The 15895-nt window shown below is 39.0% G+C and overlaps 1 protein-coding gene across 7 annotated transcripts in view; it reads right to left on the reverse strand.

The window, feature by feature from the left end:
• XRCC4 (X-ray repair cross complementing 4) overlaps positions 1 to 15895 on the reverse strand; it is a 108662-nt gene that overhangs the window by 55134 nt on the left and 37633 nt on the right. For all 7 annotated transcript variants that reach the window (XR_014172836.1, XM_081930225.1, XM_081930223.1 and 4 more), the window contains 3 exons: positions 9837 to 10003; positions 6962 to 7114; positions 4833 to 4936 (listed from right to left, as the gene is read on the reverse strand). Coding sequence is in view for 6 of the 7 variants with exons in the window: in XM_081930225.1 (XP_081786351.1) it covers positions 4833 to 4936; positions 6962 to 7114; positions 9837 to 10003 (424 nt within the window). In the remaining variant the exon portion in view is untranslated. The remainder of the gene's footprint in view (positions 1 to 4832; positions 4937 to 6961; positions 7115 to 9836; positions 10004 to 15895) is intronic.

The raw sequence follows: 15895 nt of genomic DNA on the forward strand, positions 1-15895 counted from the left end.
TCTCATTCAAGAAGCTGATCACTGCTTTGCTGCTAGCTTACACTGCTGCCTATTAAGGCTCATTTCAGGGCTCATATTTCAATCTCACCTAGAAAGAAAATAAGTGCGTCCCAGTGATTTACTCTTTCATTGACTTTTTACTACCAGGACACCTGTTATTTTCTCCAAACTTGCTTTTACTTATAATAACAGAGCTATGTTGATCTTGCTACCCAAGGATACCAAAAGACAATTTAACAAACACCACTCTAAAAGGAACTATGTTCCAATACTCTTAAATAAAATAAACCACCAACTTAACACCAAAGCAATTAGACTTTGCATCTTCTCTCAGAACTGAATATTAAAACTTATTTGAAAGATCATGTTAAAGGCATATTGCCATTTCTGAAAGGTAGAGCATCTGCTTTGCATGTAGAAGGTCTCAAGTTCAGTCCCCAGCATCTCAAAGCAGGACTGGGAATGTCTCTTGCCTGAAGAGCTGCTGCCAGTCAGTACCAAGCTAGCTGGACCAACCAACTGACATGAAATAAAGGAGCTTCCCATGTTCCAGATTTCTGTCTACTGGCTTTTGCCTCTCTCTGTGTTTAAATATACACACACATGCACAGACTTGTGGAATATACTTTACACATCTATACCATCAACACTTATTCCATAATAAATTGGCCAAAGGTACCCCAATATTATTCTAGCTCCTCAACAATATCTAGTGGTACTTTTAAAAACAATTTTTCATTGGTTTTTAAACAAATACAATAACCATTAAACACATCCAGCAGCACATCAAATGGTGTTTTATCTTTTGTTTCTATACATACACTTATACATCAACATTCAAGAATATTATTTAATGTATCCTCTCCAATGAGAATATTGAGCAGTTGGTATAACAAGGTCTTGATTTTGGCCGTTAACATAATTAAAGGGGCCTATGTGTCTTGGAAGGTATATTATTTGTTATGTCTTTAATTGCCTTCCTGTGTCTGGCGAGATGCTCAGACATTGCTGTATAACAGATATTATTCTCCCATATATTCATGGGTATTTCAATCTGGTTCTTTCATCACTGAGCTATCACTAATCGTGCTGCAGTCAGTAAGATGCCTACTAGATATCTATGGAACAGGGTGGAATCTACGTCTATGTCCAAAGATAGTAGGGCTAAGGCAGGATTTAGAGAAAGGGGTTGGCCTGTAATTGCAGATATAATGGAGAATAATCTATTCCAAAAGTTTTTAAGATGGGGGCATTCCCACCAAACCTGAATAAAGCTTTCCACAGCCCTTCCAACATAAAGGAGAAGGGAGGGGTTAATTTTTGCCAACTTGACTGTTGTCTAGTGCCATTGGAGGAAGACCTTGAGAAAGGCTTCCTGTTGCAGTGTTGCAGTTTTCTTCCCTGTTCATGCCTATCATCACTGGCTGCTGCTGGTGATGGAGGTAAATGCAGTCTATCATAACAGCAGGAGGCAGGTTCTGTTAGATATTGTGAAGGAGGTAACTAGATGCACAACTATTATTTGCAATGGCAGCTGAATGTTTAGTGTAGTGTCTAATTTGGACTCTAGAGCCATGCAATACTGGTAATTCTCTTTTCAGTCCTAGAATGCCACTACTTATTCTTAAGACAGGGATAGCCAACATGGTACCCTCCAGGTGTTGCTAGACTACAACTCCCATAATTCCTACTAATTGGCCATGAGGCTGATGGGAGCTGGTGGGCCTCTGGTGGGCACTTTGTTAGCTACCCTTGATTTAAGGGCACAGAATTATCAGCTAAAATCAGAATACTCTAACAGCTAACTTCATTTAAACCCAGCAGTGGTGCTTTTATTCTTCTGCACAATAGATTGTTCCAGATGACGTCGTCCAACAAATAAGCAGTGTGCTAGTGCAGTGAGAAGCTTGTACAATGGCTTACACATAGTAAATTTAGATTTTAAAATGAAGAAATCAACCAACCAAGTCTTTCCAACTCCTGAAAATGCAGTCAAAACTACCTGTGAATAAGCACCGGATATTAGCCAAGTAATGAATAGAGTGCTTTTAGTAGTAATTTGTACCAAACAGCAACACTTAAATGTTATGAGAAAGAATGACAAAAAGTAGGATAAACTACTCTTTGCGGATCAGAGATCCGAGGAGCATTTTGCTGAAAGACAGCTGTAACAGCCCAGTCTGAGTAGCAACGTAAGTAAACAAAATAAAACTGCTTCCCAGAGTGGCTATGCTTTGCCAAAGAAAGCAGTCAGGTAAGAGCTATAAACAGCTAAGAGACCTGTAAACATTACACTCTAATTTGTTTTGAACACAGGAGAAAGTAAAATGATTTACAAAGATTCTTCCAATTCATGCTATGCACACATTGTGCCTGTTTCAAATCTACTTAAGACCGAACGTCAGAGGACTGACATTGCCTCAACATTATTTATAGGTTTAAAAATTAGTGCAAGAGCAATTTCCTATGTAAAGTGCTAGGAAGTCTTTATTTCTTTTCTTGAAAAGGCTACTATGTTCTGGCTAATTTTATTCACCATAAGCTTTTGGTTTATCGCGAGAGATATTGTAGTGTCAGTATATGGACATTTAGGAAGGCGGCAATAAAGATCTTTTTCTCTCCTACAAATAATGAAGTTCTTTAGGATTTACCGTTATAAAAGTTTCCTTTCTTCACTTCAGTCTTGTGCAAAAGAAATCATATACTCTCTGAAGGACTGCTCAAGTAAGACATATTCTTCCAAATTCTATCTTTATTTTTGTTTAATGTGTGAATTGTTCAGTAGTTGTAACAGTAACAAACAAGCAACCATAACATAATAAACTAGAATGGTTTAAATTTCAAGAAAGGTACCTTTATTAGTTTGTGGTAGTGAAAAAAGAGTCTTATGGTAAAGACTAACAAATTTGTTAAGGGATAAGCTTTCATGGACCACAGTCTACTTCATCAGATGACATATACACTGCACACAGGCACACTCTTAGGGAAATAGTGTCTCTGTAATATCAGCCACTGCCACCTCCTCCCAAATTTTCTTGACTATGGGATTTCTTACAAGTAGGGAAATCTCTAGTCTCTTCAGCATGTGGCCCTCAGAACATTGCTCAGAAGGGCCCTTGGGCTTAAGGTGGCCCTTGGGCTTAAAATGTTTCTCCACCCCTGCTGTAATCTAACAACACAACTTCTGCTGGATTATTTCCATTTTATTGGAGAAATTCCCATTGGTTTCAACACATTTGGCTTCTGCAAAATATATTGATGACCTGGAAGTTAAGGGGTTCAAACCATTTGGAATATAGAATTAGACATTTCCCCCATCTTTTCTGGTAAATTACAATCATTAAACATCCTCTACCTATTGCTATTTAAATCACATTAGGGCTGGAACCCTAATGTGAAATAACAGCACCCCAAATGCTAATTTAATTGATGAAATTATTTCTAATGTAAAAATAAAGAAACCCTTCACTTCAAGTACTGCATACTTTTTGTTTCAATATTTCCCACTGTTACAAAGCTGAATACAGAGCTCATTGTGTGTGCTATTCTACTATGTCAATCCACTCCCTAAACCCAATTTATACAATAAGCCCCAAAGGCTGCTACTAATAGCAGCCTATGTTGACAGGTTCAATTTTTTGAGAGGAGGAGGGAATTGATATGGTTCCACAAGAGTGAGCTGTCTTTCAAATGTCTATTATATTGCAATATCCATCTGCAGAAAGGTTTTGGAATTAACAGCTTTGGTCTCCTACATTTCTGTCCATCATGTGAAGCTATAGATAATGAACAGGCTATTCCACATTTGCCACGAGAAACAAATGTGCAGAGCAAAGATAGAGCAATATGGAAACCTGAACTTAATTTATTTTAAGAACAGCAACATTCAGAATACTCTTAATTTATTTTAAGAACAGCAATATCCCAAACGTTCTGCTACTTTAGAACCTGGTTATATTTTAACTTAATAAAGGAGGGATAAAAATATTATTCATATTGCTTCCAGCCTGCCTAGTCTTACAAAGCCCTTGCACTAAGTTTTACAAATCTATAACACCATATTGAAAGTGTGTCTGTCATGCTATGCAGATGCAGGAGAAAGTGTCCTGGGGAGAGCTTTTCATCATGAAGATGAAAGAGAGCTCCCAGGCCTTTTGGAATGAGACTTACTGGAACTCAGCATAAAGACAGATGCTTCCTTTTTAATGGCAATTATTACAATACTCTGGCACAGCATTAAATCCATTTCTGATCATTTTCATCTCTTAGAAATTAATCAATGCCGCCTCCCCCTCCACGCCCCCCCCCCTTATATAAAATTGTATTTTTTCAGTACCTTCCAGATTGGTGTGGATTCAGTGTCCACTAACAGGAAGGAAAAAGTTTTTGTTTTTTAACTTAAGAATAATTTCAGAAGTCCATCATTAGAAGTGTCATGACAAGTATTGTAGCATTCACATCATAGGAGCACTTCGATAAAATAGCATACCTCAAAATCCCAGAGGCATGTACAAATCTTAGTGAAATAAGGACTGGAGACAGGACCGGCTCAATACATTTTGCTGCTTGAAGCAAAACAGAAAATGTTGCATCCTGCCACTGCCCCCTCCACCACTGCTCCCTCCTCCTCTTTTGCCGCTGCCTGAAGTGACTGGAGGCAGCCCAGGAAAGGCCCAATATACTGAAGGCAGCAAGGGGAAAAATGGAGAGGAACAGGTGGCAGCAGCAGCAAAGTAGTCTGCCTGACAGCTTGGCCTTCATCATAAAATATTCCTGTAAAATAAAAGGGATGCCTGTGATATCTCTGGTATAAACAATTTGGTCTACCTCACCTGCTGCTGATGTGGAGGGCTGTGTTGAATTTTCACTTTCATCATCAGTGCTGCCGTCATAATCTTCTGTTTCAACTTTACTTTCAGATGTAGACACGGTGTCCCTGTAAAAACACAAAGGCATTTCCTTCTCATGCCTTTAAAATACATTTTAAACAAATAGATATGACATCATCATCTGCATATGTAGTGCAGAAGAACAGGTATTTGTTTGAATTGCATTAATTGGATAAGAGATCTAAATAGAGACCATTATTTGTGGTGTGACACCCCTTTTACTTTGATTCAGCTTTGTCATGGCCCATGTCTAGTGCAATAAAGATATCCGGACTGTTTTGGATAATGAAAGTTTTAGATAAATCTGACCAAACCCAGGTTCCCTAACCATTTTTCTTTGAAAAAAAATCATTATTGTGATTCATCAGTTTAGATAACATTTATGGGGGTTACATATTTTTAAAATTATGTTCCTTTCCAAAAGTATAATAAATGAAGTAAGTGTGGTGAAGATTTCACAAAAGTCCTTTAAGTTGCCAGTTTTCAACGTTTTCATAATTGGGACTGACCTTAGTCTTAACCTCCAATGAAACCCATTTCCTCCCCGTATATATGTTTTTAGTCATTCTCTGCTGTCTTTCTCATTCTCTCTTTTCCTTTTCCTTTTCTCCTTTTCCTAATTCTCCCCACTTTCTCTCTGTGTTTCTCTGTTAAAAAAACAAATCCTTAAAAGATGGTGCTGCTGGTGGTGTGACCCACTTTAGGTCAGGGCACCACTCAGCTGTGGGTCCTGACCCAGCCACTGAAGGTCAGTGTAACTATCATCTGTCTAAAGGCCACTTCACATACGATAGTTATAGCAGATTCTCATTAAAAAGTTTAGTACATAATGTGTGATGTTGCTAAAACAAAGAGAAAAACAAGGACAGAAAGGAAAGGTAAAATGAATTCTAAGACTGGTTGACCTGATCCACACCTCCTTGACTAATTCTAGGAATTTCAATATGAACCTATTTGATCTTCACCTTGCAGATTAAATCACAGATTGGAAACTAAGCTTTCAGATTTTGCTCTCCTCTAAATTTTTCAGTGAATTTCTCCATTCAAAAAAGTACCATCAAATGCATTATTTTAGGATAAAATACATCAAAATACATTGATGTGTACTGTGAGAAAAAATATATTTAGAAATTTGGATTGCGTGAGGAAATACATACAAACATATTTAGGATCTTTGTGCTTTAAAAACAATACAGATAAATATCAAGATGAGATGAAATGAATGTGTTATGAATGAACAGATGGAAAAGTACAAAGAGAAGAAATATACTGATTTGTCCATCCCTAGTTACAACATGATTTCTTCTCCCCTCCCTTATGAAGTCATAGTAAGGTCCTGAACACATTTCCAGGAAAATACTATGCATAATAGTAAAAACAAGGTACATGCAAAATTTGCAATGTGTGCCTGTTTCTGTTGCATTGTGTGAAACAAGCCAGAGTAATAGGGTATTTTATTTTATAGGTCATCGTCATTTTCAAGGTTATCTGCCATTAGAGATGGTGATACAGCTTCAAATCCTACAAATACATTCTTCTACAGTCCCAATTAGCTTCCTCAGTGGAAACAAAGCCCCACTCTTAGTGGGGAAAATAGCCACAAATAGCTCCTTTCGTCAAGTTCAGATTATTATTAACAAGCTCTAATGCTTTACTGCATTTACATGGAATAAACTTTTGCTAACCCTGATCAATCTCTGTTCTAGCTAAGTCTTAGCCATTCCATCATCACAAATATTTTCAAGGAAAGCCCAGTCTGCATATCAGGTATCTCATTAGCTAACACTTTTATCCTTCTTTTAAAGCCAGGATTAAGAAAAGATGGGCAGGCATGCCTGTGATATACAAAATGTTTGACAGTTTCAAATGAAGATTCAGATTTACTACTTTGCTTCTAGATGGCATTAATGAGACTAAATTGCAGAACTGCTAAAGGTGCCTGCACTTCAGAGCTCAACAAAGTGATTTTTGCTGTAAGATCATTCTGCTAAAGCTTAGATGAGTCAACCAAACTGAACCCCATTTATTTTAAGCATGATGCTTAGTAGCACAAAGAAAGTAATAAAGAGTACCTTGCTTGTGTTGTTTCCAAGACAGCTTCTTCAGCTTCTTTCAAACTTTTCTGTAAGTTTCTTATCTTAGCTTTCTTTTCATTGAGGACCAAGATAAATCTTTTATAAAGTTCCATCTCTAGTTCTTCTTTAGCTTCAACACATTTTTGTAATCTTAAAAACGAAATGTACATTTCCGTACAGTCAGCTTTATACATTTCAACACTTCCCCCCAAAACTTAGTGAGAATATGCAAGAACATATGTTTCAAAGAGGCATTATCCTTATTAAATCTCCAACAAGAAGTAGTGTTAGACAGTCCTTTTCTATACAAACGTAGTGGAGTCTAAAATATTCTAAACATGATTTTCTGTTGTATAAGTCTTAGATCCATTGATCCATTGCTTACAGAAGTTAAGACACTATCCCACTATCTAGGTAGTATAGGTAGTCTGACTGTACGGAAAAACTAAAAAAATTCAGAAGAAAATATTGTTTTGAATTATATACCTATCATATGGAAGTTGACAACTGGACAACAAAAATGAACTCTATGTGCCCTAACTATGGCCAAAAGACTAGAACTGATGAATTGGAAGGGGGTGGGGCAATGTTCCCTTTAACCAATGGATTGAAGACATTACAGCATTTAAAACATATGAACAGATTGCTTATAGATACAGACTTTATTTGGATAAACATACTGCTGTTTGGAATGAGTTTATACAGAGTATAGCAGGTTATTAATAATCATATATGTATTAGCACAGATAACCTTTAAAAACTTTAAAATATTAATAAAAATACAAATGTACATTTCATGTTTATGATAAAGAGTAAGGGAGGTCTCTAAATTGTCTAAGATGCCAACATCAAAAGCATGAGGCATGACAGCAGCCTTCCAAGTTTACCCAAGTGGAGAAACCAGCTCCTAAAATGGAATGTGTTGCCATACTATTGGGTGATATTCAATGTTACTCTGAGCAGGCCCACTGATTTCACCCAGTGTCTATAAATTTTAAATTCAGGTTTTTTTGTGCATATTAAACCATAAAGACCCAACATATTAAGCTTATGTTTCAGAATGTATTTGGCTCTTTAGGTCACTAGCCCAGTTTAAAATATTAGCAAATATAGATTGTACCGCTTTACAGATTAAATTCCATAATGGGAAAATAATCTTATGAACTATTAACACAGTCTGCCTTGATGTGTTCAACAGCTGATAAATAATTCATCTAATTTAAATGCAAATGCAAAAGGCTGTGTATTATTAGCATGTAGATCAGCTCAATAACTCTTAAAAGAAAGATGATATGTACTAATCAACTATAAATCAAACCTGAAACTCTTTAGCAGGGGTGGGGAAATTGAACAGAAACGGTAAAATGTTAAGATAACAGTAAAAGGAGAATCCTTACACATTTCATTGGGGAAGCAAATTTTTAAAAAATGTTTCAGAAAATAAAGACAAAGTGATGATTGGAGTTTTTTCCTATTCTGTAGCAGCAAGGTTCAAAAAGTTCAATCTTGCTTACACATCAGCCATAGGACCTTATCATTTGCAGAAAATACGTCTACAACTGCTTTCAGTAAGAAACAAAATCCATACAAATTTCTGAATTATAGCTATCTGGAGGATAAACCAAAGCTCAGCAGATGGAAGTATGCTTTTATTATTGCTAAAAGCAACAGATTTAAATTAACACCAGCAGATTCCTGGTTTAGCACGGAGTAGTGGCATGCAAGGATTATGAAAGTCACAAAAGCCAGGCAACTTCTTTTTCACAGAAGAACAAGCTCCACCATCTTAGAAGGTGACCAAAAACTTGTTGCATCTAGTATAAGGAGGGACATTTTACATTTTACAAAATTTAAGTTTGCAAGTGTTACTTTCATCCTTTGTTGCCTTATGTCCTCATTTTATTTGTATTCCTCCCCTTTTTGTTCTAGATTACACTCCAGTCTGGCTTCAGGCTTCCACATGGCCCTGAAGCTGGCTTGGTCACCCTTGTTGATGATTAATTGGGAGAGAGATGGGGGCAGTGCAACACTGCACTCTCTCCTCAATCTCTCAAAACTGTTAACCACAGTAGCCTTCCGGAGTGTCTCAGGGGGTTGGGGGCCACTGAACCAGGAAGAGGGCCTTCTCGGAAGTGGTGCCTGCCCTGTGGAATGCCCTCCCAGCAGATGTCAAGGCAATAAACAACTATTTTACTTTTAAAAGACAACTGAAGGTGGCCCTGTTTAGGGAAGTTTTTAATGTCTGATCATCATCATCATCATTATATAGTTTCCTTCATCATCAGGAGATTCAGAGTGAAGTATCATCCACATGCAGATGACACCAGCTCTATCTGTACCATCTGAATCAGGAGAGGCAGTTGAGCTATTAGGCCAGTGGTTGGATGCAGTGATAAGATGAAAAATGGGCCAATAAACTGAAGTTGGAAAGGACCTCAGGAGTCATCTAATCCAACCCTCTGAAATGCAGGAATCTCAACTAACACATCCATGACATATGGCCATCCAACCACTGCTTTAAAACCTCCAGGAAAGGAGACTCCACCGTACAACCTCGCGAGGGAGTCTGTTCCACCGTCGAACAGCTCTTACTGTGACAAAAATTCTTCCTGATGTTTAGTCAGAATCTCCTTTCTTGTAATTTGAAGACATTGGTTTGGGTCCTACCCTCTAGAACAGGAGAAAACAAGATTGCTCCATCTTCCAGTTGACAGCCCTTAAGATATTTTAAGATGGTTATTTTAAGACCTTTTATCATCAAAATAGCCATTATCCATCCTTACTTTAGAAGCACAGATTATTGTGGCTATTTCATTGATATTAGAATAAAAATCAAACCAAGAATATCCCATGCAGTTTATTTTCAACTTACTGCTCTTGCACATCATCCAGATCACTTTGAAGTCTTTCATTCTCTTTTTGCAGATGCTCATTTTTTGAATGTAGCCCTTTTATGCAGTCTAGGCAATAGCTAATCAGCTCACTAATGACTTCGGCTGGACCTGAGACTTTCTGTAAGATCAGCGATCCAAGTCTAAACTAGGACAAAAAGAAACAATGAGTTACTTAGCTAGATAACGTCAGGATACCCATTTTCAATCAGGCATCTTCAATGGTCACTCTACAAATGCTTTCCTATTACAAATGACAACAGCAAGACGATAGAGCTTGTATACTGGTGAAAGCTTTTCCTTCCTAGGACTTGCTCTGAAAGGTCTCTACTGATATTTGAAAATAGACATTAGAGCAGGGATTAGTTTCATTTCAACTGTAAATGGAACGCCAATAAAACACAGATTGTGTGCTGCCTTCTGAAATAGAAGTGCCATAAAATATAGGACTTTATTGCCTCTGCATAGGATAAAGCTATACCTCTCAAATCTGTCTTTGCCAGCATAGTGGTCTAATACAAGCCACAAGAAATTGCATGTGCATTCAGATCTTGCTAACTGATAAAGTAATTGGGAAACCAATTTATCAATCCAAAAAGCTTGGGACAGTAGGCATTGAATTTTTTTACATTTTATCAAGAGTTAATGTAATCCACTAGTGAAGATGACAATGAGGCCAAACTTAGATTCACAAAATGTTTAGGGGCATACATACCCCTGCGAACCCCCAGAAAAAGCACTGCCTTTAGCTAATTTAAGTTCCTACGTAACTTTTTCTGTCATGGGTATTTGCCACAGCATCCACGACTGGGCCTAACGATCAGGGGTCCATTTACCCTTACCCTTTAACTGTACCAATAATTTAACCGTACCAATAATAAGCAAAAGTGAAGTCAGGTTGCACAAGAGTAGTGAGCATGGCATGGCAGTGAGAAGGGAGAAACACTGAAAGACTGGTGGGGATGGGGGAAACTGGCAGTTTTAAACAATGTTAAGAGGTTTGAGTAAAGTACTGTGGAATATTTGAGAGCTCTCATGAGGCAACTGAGGAATGGAAGAGGGAGTAGTTTGAGTACAGTGAGAAGGGAGAGAGATGAAGGTTTTTGTACTTTTAAAGTTATTGTTGATACCATATTGTTTTTGTTGACCCTCTTTTCCACTTACAGAGCTAGTTTACTGTTTTTCTTTGAAATAAATATTCAAAAACATTTCATAGAATCATAGAGTTGGAAGAGACCACAAGGGCCATCGAGTCCAACCCCCTGCCAAGCAGGAAACACCATCAGAGCACTCCTGACATATGGTTGTCAAGCCTCTGCTTAAAGACCTCCAAAGAAGGAAACTCCACCACACTCCTTGGCAGCAAACCTACTGATGCCTCAATTATTGTAATTATATTGGTATCTATTTTTATTTTTGAAATTTACCAGTAGCTGCTGCATTTCCCACCCCAGGCTTATACTTGAGTCAATAAGTTTTCCCAGTTTTTAGTGGTAAAATTAGGTGCCTTGGCTTATACTCGAGTATATATGGTAAGTTCTTAACCTGAGGTACCACTGTACAACATGTAGGTGGTTCACAAATTTCTTTTTTTCTGATGTCCCAACTCCTCTTTTTCCTTCCCCAGATAATATTTTTCCCCAAGACAAATTTCACTAATTTCTGCACATTGCTGAAATCTCTACAGATCAATTCATATCTTCCTACTGCCTCCAGCTGTTTTCAGCTATCTGATTTTGTACCATGTGCAAATGTAATTAGTTTCTCACTTCTCTTTTCAGTGTACTAACAAGACATTTAACAAGAACCCAACACCAGGATTTTGGTGGTCCAGTATATATATTCCACTGACATTTCTAAGTGGATCCGCTGGGGAAATGGTGTCTCAATCTGAAGTCCCCCACTTTTTTAAAATAATACCCATTACATAACAAAGACACAGAGCAAAGCAAGCAAGAGCAGAATCCTATATTCATGTCTAATAAGAAGAAAACGTTATTGAATTCAATTAGGCTTACTCATATGGAAGCAGCTATAGGATTATAGTCTAACTGGGCATGCACCAATATAGCTTGTTTGGAATTGCCTCTCTACCTGGATTTCTAAAATCCAGTATCTTTTGCCTAGCCAATCAATGACTTCATTGAGCACTGATGCTCTTCGGGCAAAACTGGTATCAAGCTTCTTTTGATAACATTTACCTTTTCCAAATACTAACTTTTCCAATTGCTACAATTGCAAAGATATTTGGTTGAGAGAATTCAGCAAATTATAAATCAGTCTTACACCACAGGGTGTTGGGTTTTGTAGGTTCTTTCTTTTGCTTTGATGTTGGTTTGTTCAGAGTGAGCAATTGTATTATACAATATAAAATACTAGATCTCTATACCAAATTGTTTCCAGGCTCTATCCGCTGGATGACATAGGGAGGAAAAGAATGGAGCAAAACAGGAAAAAGAGGGTGGAGGGTACATTGGTTTTTTTATATAAAAACAACATTTTTATTGGTTTTTAAACAAATAAAATAATCATTAAGCACTTATCTAGCCATACATCTAATGGTGTCTGTTTTATCCATTCTCTCTAGACATTCATTTACACATTCAACATTCAAACATATTACTTAATGTAACCTCTCCAATGAAAATAATGAGCGCTTGATATAACAAGGTCTTGATTTTGGGCACATTGTTCTGATCCATCACATTATCAAACCCTCATCTAAGGAAGCCCCCATTCCCAATAAGACTACCTTCCCACCAGTCCCCAAGAAGTCTTCTGTACCCTTAATAGCTTCACAGAGAGGATAACATTCTATGGAGTTTAGTTTCTGCCATAATTAAGATACCAGGAAGAGGAAGACCTACCTGCAATATTCTGCCTTCTACATAAATTACAGTACACAGAGACAAGAAACCAGCACCAACCATCCCAACTAGATCCTTTCCTATTCAGCAGCGTATTCTATATATTTTTCTTCATAATGAGCCAACCGTTGCTTTTATTTATGCGGGAAACCTCAGCTACTCTTCGCTGGGGATGTCAGAATTTGAAGGAAAAAGGGGAACGGGAGCGGAATTTGTTGAAGTTCACTTATTTGTGAGGGGGGTGTAGACCAGAAACAGCCAGTGGCAGGGCTGCATGTGCCGGGACAGGGCACGTCTGGGAGCCGTTTGGGTTAGAAGCAGCAGCAGTGTCCCACAGGTGGATTCACACTTCCAGGACATGACCATTGCCACCCCGGAGCTTCCCTGATCTCGCCACGGTCTTGCTCCTCCCATCCTACACCACTGGAAGAAGAAAAGGGGATTCATGTTTGTGGCGTTTGCGCGTTCATTTGAAAATGTCTGTATAGGGGGAGAGAAAGAGTTAATAGGCAGACCAATAGAAAAGCCAGAGGCGGAGCCTACCTTTTTATAAAAGGGCTTAGCCTGAGGTTGGTTTTAGTTGGTTGGTTGGGAAAAGGCAGTTGGGAAAGCAGTTGGCAGACAGTTGGAAATAGACACACAGTTAGTGCAGTTGGTTCGTGTGTGAGGGGAGATAGAAGAGTTAGAGACAGGATAAAATAAGACTAAAGAGTAACAACTTTTTGAATGCAGTTAAAGTTTATTTGTGTTTGCAATAAACTACACTCTTCTTTGTTAACTTAAGAACCTGACTGAGACTAAGTGATTTACCGGGGAGGACCTGGTTGGTGGCAGCGGATTAGTGAGTGGTGTACGGGGCCAATAGTCCATGAGACAGTGGGGGGCTCCGTATGAATGCCACAATGCTCTATTCCTCCCCCCCCCCAAAAAAATGAGCTGCTGCTGCTGTATAGTGCAGAGAAAACCATTTCATAACATTCTTTATAAAAAATTAGGAAAATATATCAGAAATGTTTGGGTACATAATCCTGCCTCAACAAGGCCTTTTTTTTAATCCCAATATATTTATACCCCCACTTTTCTATGTAAAATATTGAATGCAACTGATACATTTCAAATAACAAAATGCCACATCAATGCAACAAGTTATGAGGCGAGAAACGTAAACAATAAAAGCATTATATCGTGTTTTTAAAATCACTTTCCAAGTGTTCCTGTTTGAAATTGACACAATGAAAAACTTGTTTTCACAAAACATCCATCTGGAAAACATTATGCCATTTGATTTCCTAAGTTAATCAGTCAGTGGTCCTGATACGTGTTTTTTTAAGCTGTGCCATCACCATCTCCAGGGATAATGTTAAACAGCAACCATGTCATTGCTGGGTGCGGCAAAGAACCCGTGTTATTACGCAACACACTTACAAAAAATATAAATATAAAAGCTAAACTAGCCTTTAGTCTGAAAATTCTGGAAAGAAAGTAAAACAGTCTAAAAACTTTGGTTACAGTATTCTAGGTGTCGCATCAGCAAAAGCTGAGCTGGGTTATAAGGGGTTTGTTTGTATGGTTTCCTCATTTTCTCTTTCATAGAAAAGCTAGTTGGTTCACATTTAAGGAGGGGATATGTGTTCTGAACATGGGGCAGGTGGTGGTGGAAGTAAGTCTGTCAGCAGCTGGACCTGCCTACTCCATGAATGGCCATCTGAACAGAGGCGGCATATGCACAGAATGGATTCATGTAGGCTTCCTAGAGCAATTGTTCAGAAATTACAATGAATGAGCATGGAAAGGCTGGGCCATAATATCTCTCCCCACATAACCCCAGCATTTGTTCACCATCTCCCTCACACAAAGTTCTCTAGGCCGCTTACAATGAAAGCAGTGTAAATATAAAAACATAAAATCAAAACCAAACAGGTACAACAAAAACAGCGCACACAACATTCCCAATATTAGCAGAAGGCCTTCTGAGTAGTGGTGCCTGCCCTGTGGAACACCCTCCCATCAGATGTCAAGGAAATAAAGAACTAGCTGACTTTTAGAAGACCTCTGAAGGCAGCCCTGTTTAGGAAAGTTTTTAATGTTTGATGTTTATCGTGTTTTTAATATTCTGTTGGGAGCCACCCAGAGTGGCTGGGGAAACCCAGCCAGATGGGTGGGCTATTAATAATAATAATAATAATAATAATAATAATAATAATAATAATTACTAAAGCAACCAAGAGGCTCAGACTTCAAAAGTGGCTTAAGAAGGTATAAAAAAAGTTTTATCCTGCTTGCTCAATGGCTGGGTGATATTTAGCAAATGGTGCAGGAGCCCCAAGCCATGAGTACTGTGTGAGGATATAGGGGCATCTGAATGTGACATCTCCTTCTCCACCCCTGACCTTCCCTTATTGGGCAGGAAGGTCTGTTGTGGTGTATGTGGGGGGGGGGGGAGAGAGAGAGAGCCCTGTGTAATCTGGGTTCCTGTTTGCAAGGTTCACTGTAACTGCATTCAGCCAAATCCCCTTATAATACTCCTTCAATCAACAGGAAGGTCAGCAATGGAGGAAGCAGGTCTGGCTGGCTGGCATGCACAACCCATGGACAGAATTGAAGCAGGGACGTAGGAAGGGGGGTGCTGGTTTGCCCCGGGTGTCATCCCGGAGGGGGTGACAAAATGGCATACCGCGGGGGGCATAACGCGGAGTGACGCAGTGGCTCAGGGCCCCACACTGCCCAAAACGGCAACGTGGGGTTTGCATCCAGCAGGCGGACTCTGTGGGCAGCTCGCTGTGGTGTCCCACTGGGTGGATTGCTGCAGCGCCCCTGCCCTGGGTGGAGCACGGATCGCTGCGGCACCCCCATGCGTGCATCGCCCCGCCCCTGCTGCTCCGGGTGCCAGAGCAGCTAGCTACACCCTTGAATTGAAGAATACTCAAGTAGAATTTCAGAAGAAGCATCTGGCTTGTATGAGCAGACACAAAGATGGGTCCAGATTTAAGTAGGAATTAAGCAGACAGATGAAGGCAAGGCAAGCTGGTGAGATACCAGCCCTGGGAGGGCAAGGGAAACCCTCTCCAACACACCTAACCATATGCCCAGAAATGGTGACTTTGGTTTGCTGCTAATTGCCTCAGCAAGATGCAAGAGGCAAGCTGTTAATGTTTATTATACTCGCATGGGAG

This window comes from Podarcis melisellensis (assembly GCF_964234715.1).
Source record: "Podarcis melisellensis genome assembly, chromosome: 11".
In the NCBI taxonomy this organism is placed as follows: Eukaryota; Metazoa; Chordata; class Lepidosauria; order Squamata; family Lacertidae; genus Podarcis; species Podarcis melisellensis.